General features: G+C 37.4%; 2 protein-coding genes across 2 annotated transcripts; both read right to left on the bottom strand.

Annotated features, from left to right (window-relative positions):
* Nucleotides 1-7662: 7662 nt before the first annotated feature.
* Nucleotides 7663-18687, bottom strand: cops8 (COP9 signalosome subunit 8). Its single transcript, XM_079619571.1, has 7 exons — nt 18181-18687; nt 17734-17804; nt 17592-17640; nt 17379-17511; nt 9873-9980; nt 9513-9575; nt 7663-8753 (listed from the first exon to the last, which is right to left on the bottom strand). Exons 1-7 carry the CDS (start codon nt 18250-18252, stop codon nt 8674-8676), a joined length of 576 nt encoding a protein of 191 aa, XP_079475697.1. The 5' UTR covers nt 18253-18687; the 3' UTR covers nt 7663-8673.
* On the bottom strand, nt 13246-14855 carry trim63b (tripartite motif containing 63b). Its single transcript, XM_079619570.1, has one exon. The coding sequence runs from the start codon at nt 14662-14664 to the stop codon at nt 13621-13623; it is 1044 nt and encodes a 347-aa protein (XP_079475696.1). The 5' UTR covers nt 14665-14855; the 3' UTR covers nt 13246-13620.
* Nucleotides 18688-18946: the final 259 nt, after the last annotated feature.

The raw sequence follows: 18946 nt of genomic DNA, 5'->3' as shown, positions 1-18946 counted from the left end.
AATTGTGCTTTTTTGGGACACATTGAAGATGAACTTAAATATGCTTTTAACATACTATTTCAGCTTTAATTTTATTTTTAGATTAAATTTTTAATACATTTTTAAATACACTTATAAATTATTTAAAATATACGAATATATCAACTTTGCTATTTTTATACAGACTTAAGATGAACTTAAACATGATTTTAAAATATTATTCAGCTATAATCCCCCCCTACTTAGAGCAATATAACCCATCTTTAAAACATTTTTAAATACACCTTTAAACAATTTAAAATATCAATGGTTATTGGTAGGGACACGTCCCTAGCGTCCCTACTAAATTCTACGCCCCTGGTATTTAGTATACTTTCTTAATTACACTTAAGTACTAAAGTATTTTCACCAGGTGAAAATAAAGTGAACTTGAGTGCACTAAAAAAAACTCTCTCTCTCTCTCTCTCTCTCTCTCTCTCTCTCTCTCTCTCTCTCTCTCTCTCTCTCTCTCTCTCTCTCTCTCTCTCTCTCTCTCTCTCTCTCTCTCTCTCTCTCTCTTTTTTTTTCATGATGGAAATTACCCCAAATCAAGACTGTTTGGGGAGGACAGGCAGCTTAATCAGCAGACGTTTTATAAATCAAAGTTTGTTATCTTCAGTTGCCATAGAACTTGAGAAACATTTCACGGTGAACTCTATGTGACCCAATTTAGAAGTTCTGAATTAAAAAATACAGCATGTTTTCATAGGAGCACTTCGTTATTAAACACCTGAAACCGTGTGCATAACAAATCAGACTGTGGCGCTGTGTAAAGTGTTTATATGGTGATAAAAGACGTGCCGATTGAGGCATAATTTAAGAATGGAAAAACAGATAATAACTCATGCATTATCGCCTCAGCTGTTGATGGAGATTATACACTTTAATTTGCTAATAACCTTATTTTGAGCTGGAACTGTGTGTTGCATTTTTCTCTGCCAGTCTGTAAATCCATCACTGCAGCATATAGCCTACGAATTATGTTCAGTCCTGAACAATCTGCACGTGGCCTTATGGGTTTGCAGCAGTCCCTCTGGCCCCTTCCCATGAGGATGTTGTATTTTACCATTTTTATTTTGCACATTTTTATGTATTTATCCTGGTTTAATGCAATGATTCATTGTGATTGAAAGATGTCATTCTGCACTTCATCAATGTCTCATGTTTCAGCTGCTCTAGCTAATGTATGCTTTATAAAGGACTATGGTCCTGTTTAGTTCTTTTTCTTAGAAGTTATTCTTTATTGTGTACTACACAGAATTAAAGCACAATGCACTGATAGTGCTAAATCAACAGTGCATATGCGCATTGATATTTTCAGACGTTTTTTAGCCTTCTCATGCATCCCTGTAGCTCAAACAATAAAGCATATGCTGGGTTGTTTCAACCCAATTTTGGGTAAAATATTGACAAACCCAGTCGTTGGGTTAAATTTTTTACATTACATTTTTAACCCAACATTTGGGTTTGTCCATATTTTACCCAAAATTGGGTTGAAACAACCCAGCATTTTTTAGAGTGGGGTTCGATTCCCAAATAATTCAAGAACTGCAACATTATTATGAGATAATATGTGAATAAAATGTGTGCCTTGAATGCAATGTCACTTTGGATACAAGTGTCTGCCACATGCATTACATTTTTTTAAACAAATCCTTTTACCAGGTTACATTTTAAAGAAAAGCAAGAGGACTTTACTATAGGGCTGAAATAACTGTCACAGCCATAGCAAACAGAATTCACAATACTCAGAAGTTTTAGGTATATACTAAATCCAAAATATATTTATACAGTGGTTCTGAATCTGAGACCATTCAAATAATTTTTTTTAAAAATAAATTCACACATATATTCTTCTAATACTTATCTTTAAAAATTTCATTTCTGATACTGTTTTTTTTTTTTTTTTTTTTCATGCGGAGATTAAAATTCATCACTGACCCACTACTTTTAAGTATAGAAAAATGGTTCTAAACAGTACCAGATTAGGGGTTTTTGGCTTGTAACAATATCAGAACCCTTTTTGGTGCTAAACAGAACCATTTTGGTTCCATAAAGAACCATACTTTGAAAGTGCTATAGAACCTTAATGGTGTTATAAATATCCTTTTTAACAATATTTATTTGTATTAATATTAGTAGCTTCATATTATCAATATAACTATTTTTTTTACATTATTTATTAATATTGGGTTTTTTCTAAATACATAAAAAAAACAGCATGTTGTGTCAATTATACTTTTATTTTTTATTGACATGGCTGATTGTAGAAAAATTACAGCTCTACAACAGTTGTTAACTGAATACATTAATAAATAACAATTGACATTGAACACAATAAATGTAATGAAGACCAAGTTCCAGTGAAATATCTTCACAATCCTCTATGGTGTCTTTACGTCCTTGTATTCTGAGCAGTTTCTCTCTGCAGATGATGATGTTATGATACGTGACAGTATCTGAAATAAACAATTGATTTAGTACATTATGTCTCTTCCATTTGATTATGTAAAAACAATTATGTTCATGAAGGCCAAAATTAGCAAAAAGTGGACAGTATGAGACCTTTACCATGTTAAAAGGATATAAAGTCATGGGATAGCTTTAATGTTTTTTTAATGTGACTGTATGTTTAGGCATGAAGTCATAATAAAAAAAAACTCAAACAATATGGATCATACATTCCATATCTCTTTTACTTTGTAGAGAAGAGGAGATGAGTATCATCAGAGCTTAACTGAACAGAGCTTGCATGTTCTGTTAAACTATAAAGAGCAAAAGACATGATTGTTAGAAAGCTATTGTTACAATTTATAGACATTTTAAGAAAGAAATCCTTTACCTGTTGTGAGTATGTTGACAGTCTGTGTAAACAGCATAAAAAGCGTTCTTCATGACATTAAAGGACAAGTTCGGTATTTTACACTTAAAGCCCTGTTTACAGATCGTATCTGATGAAATAGAACGGTTAAGATTAAACTTTGGACAGATGCTGCTGTCGCGAGAATTTTAGGTTTATATCGTTTTATCGCCCTCACCCCCACAATGGTTGTCTATGTGCACTGGAAGATTCCTTCCTAAAACACATTAAACTTTCGTTTACAAAGACGTGAAACTCACCGAGTGGTCAGGGTTGTTCACTGATACGGTTCCAAAAAAAATCGCTGAAAAAGATGCATTCCAACAGGTTTTATCGTAGTTTTTGTCCAACTCCATGACTTGTATTGAATGTGCTGTGTGAGGTGCGGTATTACTCCGCCGCTGGAGTGTCTATTATTCAAGCTCTCAACGGAAGAATCACGGGTGTGACACGTTTGGCAAAATAGGTCCACAAAAGCTAAACAAACCTAAAATTCTCGCGACAGCAGCATGTGTCCAAATTTTAATCTTAACCGTTCTATTTCATCAGATACGATCTGTAAACAGGGCTTTAAGTGTAAAATACCGAACTTGTCCTTTAAGGTTATAAATAGAACTGTTACTATATGTAAAGAACCTTAATTTTTTAGAGTGTATGAGGAAAGGAGTTTACAAAGGAGTGCAAAATGAAGGGAAGAATTCATGTGTACACAAAGGGGCTACAGCATGAGTACACTCTGAATGTCAACAAAACTGGGATTACAAAATGGCAGTGATGAGATGTCCATGTAAGTATATGCATTTTGTTCTCCTGATTCTTTTGAATTGAATTCAGATGAGAGTTCAAGCTCCTTTGCTCGGTGACTTTGTGCTTTGAGTTTATCCCAGGCTCACATATGACTCATTGTAGTGGCATTTTGGCTTTCCACGGGTGCAATAAATATAAAAATCCACTATATATTTCACATCATAAAAGGTTCACCATAAGTCCAATTAATCTGCAATCTGTGTCACACAGCAAACTGTCTCCATTTGTCTGATCACATGGGCCAAGCATTTCATGGCACTGACACCGTATCTGTCTCCAAGGTCATTGGCACTTTTATAGTGTAATTTGACTCATCTGCAATTTGTTACGCATTTTTGCTTTGCGTTTGGTGTAAAATAGCACTTAGTGAATTAATGACTAACTTAGTGACTAACAAATCAGACAGTCAGGAAAACAATCATCAAACAAAAAATTGAAGAATTTTGAAGGGAAAACAGTCTTTGATTTAATTAGCCTATGTCAAACAGATGTTCGGATGCAAAAATGGCAGCAGATTGCTTGTTTGCTTCTTTTCTGAAAGACAAAGTCCACTAATTAAACGGTACTAAACATTACTTCATGAGTGTACAAACATGATTACGTATATGAAGCCATAGATGTAAACAACACATTTTCACTGTTTTGAGGAGAATAGATTTAGCATTAAGCTCATAGCTGTACATCTTTCTGAGAAATCTGGCGTCAGAATAATGTGTACCAAAGTTTAATATTTACAGCTTGTTTTTAAAATAATTTAATAATATTTAAATAAGTAAATAAAAACAATAATGAGCCATAGCAACACATTATACCAATAATTATTTAGCTTCTGTACACAGCTGGGCATAATTTTTTATTTATTGAACAGCGCCGTAATGTCCACCTCAGTATAACCAAAATCACATCCCACTCTCCTCTGTGGACTTCTAAAGCCAGAACACTGATTAGCCCTCAACCCACAGACATCCCCCTTCTCCAGATGAAAGATGGGAAAAGGCTTTTTCCACTAACTAGTAACATCCCGATGTTTCTCATCTGCCTCCATTTTGGTTCTGGAAAAAAATGCAAGTCAGCCAGCAATGAGACACCATATGCTCACATTCTCTGGTTCAATATGGCCTGGGAAAAGGTGAAGCAGGCCAGACTGCTTTCTCCACAGATATCTGTATTTTTGACGTGCAAGTATGGACTATTCTGGTTAAATATTGTGAAATATCCACTTTCTAGTGCTACTGATTATTCTAATGACCCAGTGATTGCAATGGAAAAGTAGCAAGCAAATGATTGGAACTAATTGCAATGAGAATTTTGGCTGCTTGGTTAGTACATCTGCCTTTCCATGTCCTGACAGACTTCAGCTTCTAGGGAGCATTATGTCATTTTTTGGCCTGGATGTACGTGTTAAGGTCTGAATCCCATGGAAAATTACTCTAAACTGTGTGGAGTAGTGGCAGGTTGAAATAACAAGAACTTTCTCCGCAATGTTTAATGTGTTGAAAATGAGATGTCTCATTATTCTCATTAGTTTTTCTTCGCTATCAAAAATAGTCTCAGGGATAGTCCATGACTTTGTACACCTTTAATTTTTATCTTAAAAAAGGTGCATATTAGGATCTTAATGATGCACATAGTACTTTCAGGCAACATACAAGTACAATTTTATCTTCTTATTTTACTACAGTTTTCATGACCTCCATGATGAAAATATAAACTAATCAAACAGAATATACTATTTACAATGTGTTTTAGGCCTAATAAGAAAGTTGCAATGCTTAAACTCTGTCATACATTTGACAGGGTATAATAACTGCATGGGTGCATAATATTCATGGGTGAATATTTGGGTTTCCTGTTGGGTGGGCTTCAAGGTCAACTGCCCAACTGTAATGATAATTACACCACTGTGTCCATGCAACTCGCAATCACAAATGCAGGCCTTATGAATCATTGGGATCACCCAGACAGCTGAACAATTTCAACAACCATAGAACGTAGAAGACAGAAGACATTAAATTAGGAATGGGATACAATCTTGGATGTCAACTAAACCTCTGCACAAAGAAAAACAATGACAATAGACATTTGCAGAAAGAAGATAAATCTTCTTCTTTTCTTTTTTTTTTAAATGCTGGAACTAAATAAATGCACAATGACTTGGAGCCAAACAGAAAGCAGCTGCAGTTTGTTTGACTGTCTGAAACGGATTGTTTTTTAATCTGTGTGAGCTCAACTCACCACAGAGGAGAACCTGAAACGTTCGCAATGGGAGTGTGTTTTGTATTTGGATGCCACCTCCATGTCTGGTGCTCTGTTGTTCATGTTGGTCTGAGCGCTTCCGTAGTTTACATACAGAGACATAATGACAAAGCAATGTTATCCCCCTCGGACTTTTTCTGGACTAGCAAGGCATGTGAAATACACAAAGACCAGCTAAAATTAGGGAATTCCATATGGGGCAAATTAAATGAGTCACACTTTAAACTGTGTGAGGTTGTAAGCACTGCACATTCTTCAAATCACAAGCGTCTACCCCTCCCCCTTGGCAACAATTAACTAAAAACTTCAAGAGATTTTATAGTTTCACACCATAAATAAGTTAGAACAAGCAGCTTCTTCTGAATATTTAGCCATTTTTAAACACTATTTTTCTGTCTTGCACAAACACACGCTGTTTTAATACTTCATAGCTAGGGGGGAAAAAAAGCTCATGACTCATCCACCCACATGGAAACATTTTCCCTTCACATGTGGCAGGATTTTTGTTTATTTAATTTCAATAAATCTATTACTCAGTGTTTTGACAAATAACCCTTCTTCCTCATTGGTTCATAACACTCTCTGTGCATAAACAGAGCGACGGTATTGTTGATTTGTACGATGGTGTTCAGATTTGATGAATGGCAACACTTACAGAGTTGATTTGAAAATCTAAACAGACGCAGACAACGTGCAGTATTAGTGAGACAAAAAAAGTGCAGTGGGAGACAAAGAGATCATTTTAATGTAGGTGATTAAAAGTAATTTAGGTAATGTAGTTGCAGCAACAGCAGGTATATGCTTAAACATTGCCTACATTTCCAGACTTTCATTCTGATATCATGCGGTTGCAAAAAAAAAAGAACAAATCTATGATGACAAAAACTCTTCATAGAGGATTGCATAGGCTAGAGTGTTGGGTAGAAGAGAAGGAAATCTGCTCACCTTTACAGCACGTCACCTCTGTGGCATGTAGCATGATGGGACACAGACATAACCCTTAACCCTTGAAAAAGCGAACTCATTAGGAATGGCAAATAGCACTTTACGAACATCTGTCTAAGAGGTAAGATCTGGTTTTGTAAACCTCTCTCAGGGGTGCTCTTTTTATGAAGACACTAGGCCTAAGCAAAGAAAAACACCATCGTAATAATGTTGATTTATCATTTGTCAAATAAAAATAAAAAAATGAAGAAAAGCAAAAAAGCACCAACTTTCAAAGATTAGGAACGGATATCAGTTTCATTTGGCCTTACAAAACTTAACAAATGGCTGTGCCGTTTCACACACGCACCGCAGCTGCTCCAGTAAAGCCTGTCTGTGACCCCTGACCGCTCCTGGTGTCTAAGACTTCAGTTCAGCTGGCCTGCATTTATTACTGTTTGAAGTAGTGTAAGGTCAATGATGACCTCAGATCTGGAAATATGTTATTTGAAGATGTTTTGTCATTTGGATCGAACAAACCATGAAAAAAAAGAAAAAGAAAAAAAGAGAACATAAATGAAATATAAAATACAAGAAAAATAGGCTGGTTCAAATGATAATTAAAAAAACATCTATAGGTTTCACGGTTTTAGTTTAACACATTCAACTCTCAGGAGTGCCAGTCCTGGTCACAGGTCACAGAATAAAACACAAAGGAAATGCATGCTTACACAAATGAGGCATATGTCAATCTTTTTTATATTGTTTTGTGTTTATGATTAAATTAAAAGACAAAGTAAAATGGATGGGTTTAATATTCTCACAGTACCATATGTGTGCATTGTTTCAGCACATATGGAGTGCACTTTTATTCTCAAGCTGAAAGGATGTGACAGTGGCCAACAGCTGGTACGTTTCCTCTACTTTTTCAAAACCACTCTGCGTGAGAAACCAAGAAGGCAGTGCAAAACATCTGAATAGCAGACCGAGATGCACGGTCAACAAAACATTTGTCAGACAGTGGAAAACATCTTAAATACAACTGTGTGCCTCCCAAAATAAACTGATTTAAGCTGTCAGTTGTTGTATCTTTTTTTATACACTGAACTTTTCCTTCACTGCAAACTCTGCCTAATAATCAGATAAGCTGCTTTTTCTAACAACAAAATGCAAGTAAACTTTCAGTTATTTTTTCACTGCATCAACATAAGAGAATATAGTTTACATAGTTTATAATTGTATGCATGGCCTTAAAATGAGAGTGGTGTTAAATATTGCAAAAAGTCATTTTGATTACCTGATGTGCCAAAAATTGTAATATGATAAAATAGAGATTTACGCATATGAAAAATGTGGTGATTTATTCCGATGAGTCGTTTTGTGCAACAGATGGAAATGGAAGTCTTAAACATCACAAACCATCGTCTTCGTTGGACCGAAATTACACAAAGATCAAATTTTGAACTGTAACATCAAAACAGCACAAATGGCCTGAACAATATATTCATATAGTGAAGTATTTATGCTGAAAAATAATAATTTACAATATTGACAGCAGTGCAATATTTCAAAGCAGATGTGAAATTTGTACAAGTACAACCATTTGGAAATTGTCCTAAATCACTGTGGTTGATGAGTTCAAGAAGCAGAACAGAGAAGAGAAAGATGGCAGCTCCATCACTGAGCAGGACAGATGGATGTGTGTGTGTGTGTGTTTGTATGAAGGGTCCTGGACACCAGAGGGTTTCTTCCGTAAAACGGAGTATCTGCGAGGTGTTGAGGAAGAGGATGGGAGAGTGGAGTGCTTATCAGTTCTCAAGAAAAGCCACGTAGTCAGTGAGTCTGGCCAGCTGTTGTTCGTTTGGAACCAGAGAGACCGGGGGCGGATCTGGATAGAGGGGAAGGCAGAACAGAAACATGAGAGGAGCGGGGATTCCTTCAAGTCCTCTATGATCTGCTCTATAACACATAGACATACGAATGTAAACAAAGACGTGCCACAGAATAAACGCATGAATATGTGCGAGAGAGAGAGAGGCTGTTGCAGATGCAAAAGCACAAGAAAGAAAAATGTCATGGCAACTGTTGAATTAATAAACTTTAGCTGCTTTTGGTGAAAGCTGCAGGTCATCAGTACTGGGAATAATTTCTCAATCATCAGTTACTCAAATGCATTACAGACATCTGCGCTGTCTCACAAGGCCCATGCAGAAACCCAGATGCTGCTTGTTCCTGGTTTTTGGAATAAACGTGTCTCGTAAAAATGGTTCTCAACAGTTACAGGCAAACACATAAAAAGCTGTGTGCACTACAACACAAAATGCAAAGAGCAGCATGATTCAGAACTATGAACAGAAGGTGACCAAAAACGAATGAAATTCTTGCCATTTACAAAATTAAGGAATTTTCAAGAAACTGTGAGAGCCAATCAGAAACGAACATGAGAGCAGGATGAAAATGGAATTGGAGTGAAGTCACCCATTCACATGCTTGTTATCAAAATAACCATGCAGAACCATTAACTCAATGGAACAAGGGTTTTATACAGAGGAGGGGCCATGAGTAAAACCTTATGGAGGAATGAGTCATAGAGTGGACAAAAAACATCTGTTCTTGTTAGTTATAAGAAGTGAAACAGTGCCCCCACCTGGTTTCTGTGGCATGATCATCCTGGTGTTTGGATCTGCGTGCCACCCGTGGCTAACTACACCTTGAGTGAAAGAAAAACGGACATTTACATTACAAAGCGCTGCACAATAAAGGGTTTGCACATCTCTAAACCAATACAAGTTGCTTTTGCAGAAGACCAAGAAATAGCCTAGTCACAGCCAAAAGAAACTTCTTTTCTAATGATGACCTAACACGTGTGAAAGTACTCCAACAGAATTGCAGGCATGTTTAAATATATTTCTTCAAAATATTTTATTTACATAAAAATCCATCATATGCATACTCTATGTATGTTTGTGTGCGTGCGTGTTGTGGCACTCTGTCTAGGATTATATACCTTTAACCGCCTCTTCTACGGAGTATCCCACAAAGGCCGCAAAGTCGTCTGCACTGATAGAGGTGTAAGCTTGAGCTACAAGCCCATATGCCCTCCTACGGGTGGACTCTACAAGAAACAAAATGCAAGAAAAACAAATGAGAGGTTTTCCAGAGGTGGCAATCACCCAAATGTAATACTTTTATTCAGCAAGAATGCGTTCAAATGATCAAAATCGACAGTAAAGACAGGTTACAAAATATTTCTATTTCAAATAAATGCTGTTATATTGACCTTTTTTTTTTTTTTTTAGAATCCAAAGATAAGAGGGATCTGACAGATAAGAGGGAGTGAGTGAAGCCAGTTATAGTTTTAAAAATCACTTTCACATACTGGTCAATAGTCTAGCAGCGGCATTTTGAACCAGCTGCAATCAATTCAATTGCGTATGGGTGAACATTTCTAGTGAGGGGCCCTAAGTAGTTAGAGAAAAGGGGCGATGAGCTAAGAGGGACAAAAACAACATCCGTTTTGCTCTCATTTAAAGGTGCAGTAGGACATCTGGGAAAATGCTAACTTTAGCCTGATAGCACTAAAAGTGTACGTCCCACCCTCCCTGCAATTCGCCGTCCAAAGCCATGCCTCCTGAAAGAACACAGCCCAGAAGACAACGTTACTGCAATAAATAGTGTGTTATGTACCGGTGATGAGAAAACTAATATAGTACAGTTAGTAACAGTATAGAGAGCATAAGTCCCGCCCCTCCGCTTCCGGCTCATGGGACCTTATTTTGGAAAAAATATGTATGGTAGTCAAGTCAATGGCGAGACAACTTATCTTTTTTTTTGCTGTCTGAACTGTGCCCTGAATTACACATATGATGTTTGTCAATTTAAAAGTCAAGAATTTATTTATGAAAGTCAAGAAAGTCGCAGTTTGTCATAAAACAGAAGAGTAACATTTATTTTTATGTGAAAATCGCTCAATGAACTACATCTCTCACTATACGTCACCGTTGCTCGTATGTGTGCAGTCTGGTACAAAACACTCAGGCATGACGGCGTAACGTTACGATTATAACGTAAGACTATAGAAAAAATGACATACGTTAGCTTCAGTAAAGTTAGCTTAATTCATTGAGTGAAAAGGTATGACGTCAAATGTGCGCCTTTTGGGTTTGTAGTCTTTGTAATTACCTATTTTCACAGTCTTATACCTCAACAGTTTTACATCAAACTGCGACTTTTTTACTTTAAAATTATTTTAAATTGACAAACATCATGTGTAATTCAGGGCACAATTCAAACGAGATCAAAATATTTGTTGTCTCTCGCCATTGATTACCATACAATATTTTTCCGAAATAAGGTCCCATGGTGGTCCACCGGAAGGGGAAGGACTTAGGCTCTCTATTACAATACCAAACGTGAACAAATTCTTAAAAACGGAATTAGATGCAGCAAGTTTTCGGTTTGTTCAGCTAGCAAAACTTGTCTGTGTGTAATAATATTTATTGCATGCCAGGGGTTCCATGATAAGAGTATGGTTGTTGTTGCTTGCCATTCTCACTCTGTCTGCACAATGTATGTGAACATGCTGATGACTTGCGTATAGGCTGCGCAGAGGTATGCAAACACACATTGACCGACAGAGAACACATGCTATAGGACCGTTCGGACCGAATGCAACGAATGAACGAACATTCTTTGGTACTACGCCTTTTACAGACAACATATATTTATAAAAAATACATTTAGCCCGCTTAACAGAGTGATTGCCATCAAGATTCTGCAGAGAATCACCTACGCCACCTTTAAGTGGAGAAAATTCTTAGCCATCCAGCATTACATCCTCAAGACACTAAACAATACTGGGAAGAGGGGACTTATCAAATGGGTGTAATGGGACACACAGTTGAGTGTCGTCAGCATAACAGTGTATGAGATCTCATATTTCCTGAAAATAGGCCCCAAAGGTAACTGACAGGGAAAATAGAATTGGGCTCAATATTCAACTGAGAATAATAATAAATCATACTTGATAATTTTACAAATCAGCATATTAGAATGATTTGTAAAGGAAAATGTGACACTGAAGACTTGACCAATGGCTGTTGAAAATTCAGCTTTAACATCACAGGTATAAATAACATTTCCAAATATATGAAAGTATTTTTTATTTTTTTTACATTTTTATAATATTTCACTATGTTATTGGTTATTTTTTTTAAATAAATGCAGCCTTGGTGAGCATAATAGACTTCTTTGAAAAGCAGATTTTAACAACACCAAACTTTTAATGGTAGTATATGTTCTCGAAAATAAGTTGTTTATGCAAAATGTGCATTTATTGTTTTAAACCTTGCTTTACGTATAAATATTTTTCGGTGAAACAAACTGAAATCATGTTTGTTTAAACTTTCAAGTTGCATTATGCATTGAGAAATTTGATTATTGGTTATTAAACTAAAGTACAATCATTTTGCTAAAAAATTAAGCAAATTGAGAGGACAACCTTCGCTTTACATGTTATCAAGATTGAAAGGTGATGATGTCTGTAAATGTATTTGTTGTCACACCTTTAAGTAATGTTGTGAAGGCACTAAATGAATTGTGTGACATCATCTATCAACCCAAGGATAACCTAAAGAAGATACAAGAAAAACAGATAAATATTTGGTTTTATTAAATTATTTATTTTTCTTTGTTTGCTATAATGGAGAAAAGTACATTTCAAAGGCTTACAGACACTTCTAAACACTTCCAGCCCTTGAACTAAATATATAGCAACTCTCATAGCAACAGTGTTTACTAACAGCTACTGGTATGCAACACCATGGATGTCAGCATTGAATACAAGACTGTCGTTAGGAAATTACAGGCAGACAAGAACATGTTATACAAGAATGACCTCTACAGATAGAAAACCAGATACACCCAATGTGTGAAAACAAGTTGGTCTTAGCACCTCACAAGCAACAATAAAACTTGAACAGAGTTACATTCAGTAGATTTATTGTATGTTACTTGTTTATTTTTAACAACAGTCATTCCAAGTGCTTGTCAATCCATGATAGTCAACCTGATTCCTCACTTGCCTTGACCCTCTATCATGAATAGCAAGAGCTGCTGGGCAAGGCAGTGCTGGGGGGAGGTGGAGTGGTGTCCATTTGTCCTATTCTGGTATCCAACCCCAAGGTCCCCCCAGCGATATCTCATCCTCTTTCCCTTTTTAAAAATAGCATGTGCCTTTAACCAGAGAAGTTGAGAGTAAAGTGTACAGAGTTCACTTGTGAACAGTCCAAGATACTCTATTTAAACTGCATCCTTAAATATGTAACTTGGTTTATACATCTGAAAAAATTATAAAATTTATAAATCAATAAACTCAAAACTCAAATTTGACATTTTTATTTAATACCAAAGAATTAAGTCCACATTTGAGTAAACTCAACATACAGACCTACATAACCACATATCGTGAAATGACTGCAATTATACATTTTTGAGTGAAACAAATGTGAAAGTATGAAGATAACTTCTAAAGTGACAACAGCAGAATTTTAACTACATTATAAAAAGTATAAAAATGGCACCTAGTTAATCTGAAATATTCTTATGATGATACGAGTTGAAATGCTGACACTGCTTAGCAGTGATATACGAACATTTAAAACATCTTCTTTCTCATTGTCACCATCCTTGCATGATCTTGTCCTTCCTCAAATCATTTTTGACCTCCAAGACACTCTTCCTTCCCTGCAACCCATTTACTCCTCTTCCTGATCCTCAGCATCTTCAAATTCCTCCTCCTCATCTGCTCCAAAGTCCATCTTGGCCAACAAAGTCTCCACATGTTCTGTATCCAGGGTGAAATGGTCCATTCTTTCAAAGCCTGGCTCTGGCCTTTCTTCAGCAAGTGAGCTCTTCGCCGCATCCTTTGTCTGGACAATCAGGTTCTTGGAGGCCTGCAGGAACTCTGCGGCACTACTTTGCTCCAGCGCCAGCACTGCAGTGTCCGTTAACTCTGTGGCTGCCTGAAGACGATCCCCATAACGCCTAGCCAGACTTCTGAGGGCAGCTACCTTCTCATCCTGCTCGTTGCCAATACGTTCCAAGAGGGCATTCTTACGCTCCTCCAAGGCTGCGTACAGAGAATCGAAGCTTTCACCAAGCCTTTGCTTGGCAGATTGAGCATTGTCCTGAACGCCTGTGCAGGCCTCCTCCATCTGGTTGAGCAACGCCTGAAGGCGACCGTTCCCTGCCACAAGAGCATCAATGGCGTTACTCAGCTCTCCCTTTTGAGCCTGATAGACACTAGCAAGTGGTGACACCTCACAGTCTTTATGTTGGCCAAATACCTTACACATAGAGCAAGTGGGAGTTTGGTGAGTCACGCAGTAGATGTTGATCTTCTCGTCCTCATGCTCTTGGCACAATGGCTCCTTGGAGCTTTTGGGTTTTATCGAAGTTTCTGTGGTGGTGTTTCCACCACCTCCACCCTCCTGCTGCTGTTTGTATATGTCAATTATGTTCTCAACTAGAAGATTTCTCTGAAGTCCATGCACGCCATGACGATCGAGAACCACTTCAAATCGGCAAGTAGGGCACCGGAAAACACCACCGGAGAAACGGTAAGGGTTTCGAGAGTCATAAAGATCACTAGCACATCCTCGACACAGGTTATGTTGACAGGGCAGGATCACCACCGGTTTAGTGAACATGTCCAGACAGATCGGGCAGCTTAGCTGTTTCTCAAGGCTCTCCATGGAGTCAGGAGACCCCAACAAAGAGGCAGTTCGCTGAATTTCCATGTCAGTGGTCGACTTGTCTCCTTTTGCTTCACTTCAGCCACTCCACTGGCTGTCTTTTCAAAAAAATGTGTCAAAAATAAACTGTGGCACGGCAGCAAATGATCTCTTGCAGTTATCAGATCTGTTCTAAGGCACAGTGGCCCTGGTCTTTATACTACCCTCGGCCAGAGGGTGTCATGCCATTCCTCCAACCAATCAGAGCACACATTCCTATCCACTTGTTTTCAAGACTCTTTTTTGGAGAAGCAAAAGCCCCCACCCCTTTAATCCCATGTGTTGTGTCATGATGATACCATAACACCCCTACCCTTTCCTGTACAGTGAGATTTCAATGGTGAAATACTTTGAGTGGTGACAAACAAGTTTCATGTCAAGAAAACAAACCCTGTCTGTTACAAAAACCCTTTGAATTTCCGTGGCTAATTTCTTCAGAAAGAAAAAAAAAAAGCCAAATTGTACACTAACTCTATACAAGCTCCTCCATTCTTTTCCTTTTTTTTTTCTTAAAATTCTGAGTACCGCTAGTAGTATTTTTGAAAATATATTTTATTTTGAGGAACAACCCATAAATCATTCAAAACGCATTATTTTTCCAAATAATTTCTTGTTCAAATGTTCTTGAGTAATTTGTTTGTGAAAAGCAACTGTTGATGTCTTAAAACAGTACATAGGGAACCCATGAACACATGGAAAGGGTTATTTTTAACCTATCCTTGGCCTGGGTGGGTCAGGTGCTGACACATGGGGATCAAATGAAAGCTGCGTTTTAGCATGCACCCTGAAGATACAGAGAAGAGATTGCAAAAGAACTGTTGCTCCCTTAGAACAAGAAAAGGATACAACAATATGTAGCATTTTAATGATAAAGTAACTGCCACACTTAAATTGTCCCTACAAGCAGCCATCATTCGAAGGATTCACACTTGGCCTATGAATAGAGTTAAATGTCTGAGCTAAGTTTAGTCATGAACCACTTGAAATTAAATTTGAGAGCAAGATATGTGCCACTTCCTAGGGTAAATTCTAATTTCTTTTTGCATATCCATACATTTAAATTACTTCTTTTTTTTTTACACGCATATAATTTTAAAAAAAAATTGTGAAGCTAATCACACAGATAATCATATTCTATGACTTGATTGGTAAATTTGTGATCTCACGAACCGATTTTGACCTCACCGATTTTGACTACGATATTGAAAGTCATTCAAGTTTCTGCTTTGTACAGCTCTTTCCGTAGCCTCTATACATATGTGCAGTTCTTCAAAGTATCGACGCACAACACTACTCTTTACTAACAGCATTAAATATAATAAACATAAGAAATGTATGCATTTCATCTTGTCTTTCTTCTTCTGTAGGGAAAAACTCCTAAACTTCAGCAGAGAACCAATTTTTTTTAAGGAAGGAGGGGTTTCTTTATTGTACATTTATTTGCATGTATGGTTTGCGCCGCGCTGCCCATTGGGTGACGCTAGGAAGCACGTCCGCGCTGCGCTGACGAAACGGCCGCGCGGCTCCAGAGCCATATAGAGACATTCCACTCTGAAACGTCCAGTGAAATACGTGCTTGTAAAGTCTGTGCATTAAATCTGTTCTGCACAATCCTCTTGTTCATTAACATTGTCAGGGTCTGACTTGGGCTCGAATTGGTTTGAAATTGACGCCATCCGTAATATTTACACTAGAGAAGAACTCACAGTTATGGAGGGGCGACACATTTCCCGAACGCGCTAATGCCAATCACAACACACTGGGCCAGCTAATCAATCACAGCACTTTCCGTATTTCGGAAGGAGGGGGTTCATCAAAACAGGAACTATACGGCATGTTCGAGCCAGACTAAGAGAGGTGCTGTAATAATGTAAAATATATGAAATAATGCGTTTTTTGAACAATCAAGCATGAAAACTTATTCTAGTACACCCCAAAAACAAAATAATGACTTAAAGGGCATGTAAAAGGGCATAATATAACCACTTTACTAGTTGTATATGCTTTGTGATGTTTACACACGTAAGTAGTTCTCATGTCAGTAAAACTCTCACATGTTTGGAGAGGTTTTTGGACTTTTGATAAGGGTAGCATGGTTCCAAATGTCATAACTTTTGATTGCTTTAGATATCAACAGAACATTTGTAACATAATAACCCCCTTGTACTTGATACCTTTTTTTTTTTTTTTTGTTATAAACCATTACCGGTACTTTAAGTATGCCACTTGAAATCATGAGAAATCATTATGTATGCCACTTGAAATCATGAGAAATCATTATGTATGCCACTACTTGAAATCATGAGAAATCATTATGCCACTTGAAATCAGGGTGTAAGGTGATTAAAACCAAGAAGCATAGAAATCATGATTACAGCAGAAACACCAAAAATATCTAAGATGGAGGGGGCCTTTTTGTAAGACAACCGGGGGACCTTCATATCAGAAAAGTTGAGAACCACTGACCAACCAACATTACATTAGCTATAACATTATCAAAGCCAGTATATAGACAGCTAAAAAGGGTTGTGGGTCTAGATCTGGCCAAGCACAGAACCCTACAATTTCTTAAATGTCAAATCGTATTGAGGATTTGTTTAATTAAACAGACAAGAATAACCACAGAGCAAATGAAAAGTTCAAGGCCAAAATTACCCATCTTCATTATAGATTTCATTTTAGGAATACAGCATAAACCCTAAGTCACATGATCTCAGTACCTTGTAAAGCTTCCATCACAGGGAGAATGCTTTCAGACCACTGGTAAGCAGCAATAGCAGTGTAGATCCCTGGAAAGTCTCGCTGCCAGATACGCTGTCCTACCGCCCATATAGCCGCCAGCTCTGGGTTTGCCTGTAAATCAAATCTGTATCAGAGATCTCAAATCTATTGTGCTTTATGTTAGACTAATTGGAAGCAAACATAACACTCACTGTTTTGATTGCTTGGGGTATCCGTTTCCAAAGGTATCTAGCATTATTCCTGCATAAAACAAGTGACTATTATGAGTTATGACAATCTATTGATAATTTAAATGTATATTAACATCAAATATAATTTATGTAACATACTCACATGTCATTATGCAGGAGATACAGGACTAGTAGCTGAGAATACACCTGAGGTGTAGCAATGCCACCGGGAGCCTACGATACAAGGTAACATGCTTTAAAATGAATGACATTTAAGAGATTAATATGACCATTTGTATAAAAACACTCAAAAAGCCTGTACAATCAAACAATCAATATCCTGTAATAAAATAACAAATAAACACGATCACTAGGAAAATTATAACTACACACAACATTTCATAAACATTTACACACAAGTTCCATACCACACGAATGAGTTTAAAAGTCTCTATTTTATCTTACACTGATGCCTAGAGCTGGCTTCACAACACATGACTAATGTTGTTCAACTGACAGACACAGATACTGTAACTGTTAGCTGTTTAGCAGACAACAAATATCCGCAAAATAAACGCATTAATAAATCAATATCTCTGTCTGCTTTTACCTCCAGCTCTTGAGTTTCAAACTGCAACAGCAGCTTTTCATCAGGTTCAGCCATCATGACAGACACGGGCATCTTTTACAGGAGCTCAGCTTACTCATATGCTAACGGCTAAGGAAAACAAACCGCTGCTGCTCTGCTCTGGCTCTGCAACGCCACACTGACCCCTGCTGGACTGGAGAGCAAACGACGCCACCAGTCACCACGCCTCTTGCATTTTGTGTATAGCTGAAAAACAAAAATGTGAGGACTGGGGGTACTGGTGGCTAGTTTGACTCCTATTATCATGTATATTGATGCACGTTACAGAGTTGCTCTACTTCCTTCAGAGACCCATGTGTGCACAGATATGAGAAGGCTTAACAGCTCACTGAACTGCTCTTCTCAGAAAAGCGTAATTGTGAGGTCAAATTTGATTGACTGTCCTACTGCTAGGCCAGCTGCTCACCAGGTTGTCTAGAGAGAAGAGCGTGTATCAGTGTCTATAATCCACCTCTCTTAACACACTGTATTTAGAAGCGTCTCCTAAAGATTGTTACTGTGAATGCTTACACATGGAGAACTCTTGCGTTGTATGTTTAAAACTTTCTGAAGTTGCACCAAATACTCCGTTATATTGCGATTGTGATAATACACTTTATTAATCCATGTTTTTTTGCTTGCTCCACTCTTGTACGACTGACTGAGATTTCAAGTTGGTTTTGACAAGATAAATGCTAACGTCAGTCTTATAAACATTTAGTTCAACTTACAGTTGGACCTGTCTATA

The sequence above is a fragment of the Phoxinus phoxinus genome (assembly GCF_949152265.1).
Source record: "Phoxinus phoxinus genome assembly, chromosome: 7".
Taxonomy (NCBI): Eukaryota; Metazoa; Chordata; class Actinopteri; order Cypriniformes; family Leuciscidae; genus Phoxinus; species Phoxinus phoxinus.
This window is presented reverse-complemented; position numbering and strand designations above follow the sequence as displayed.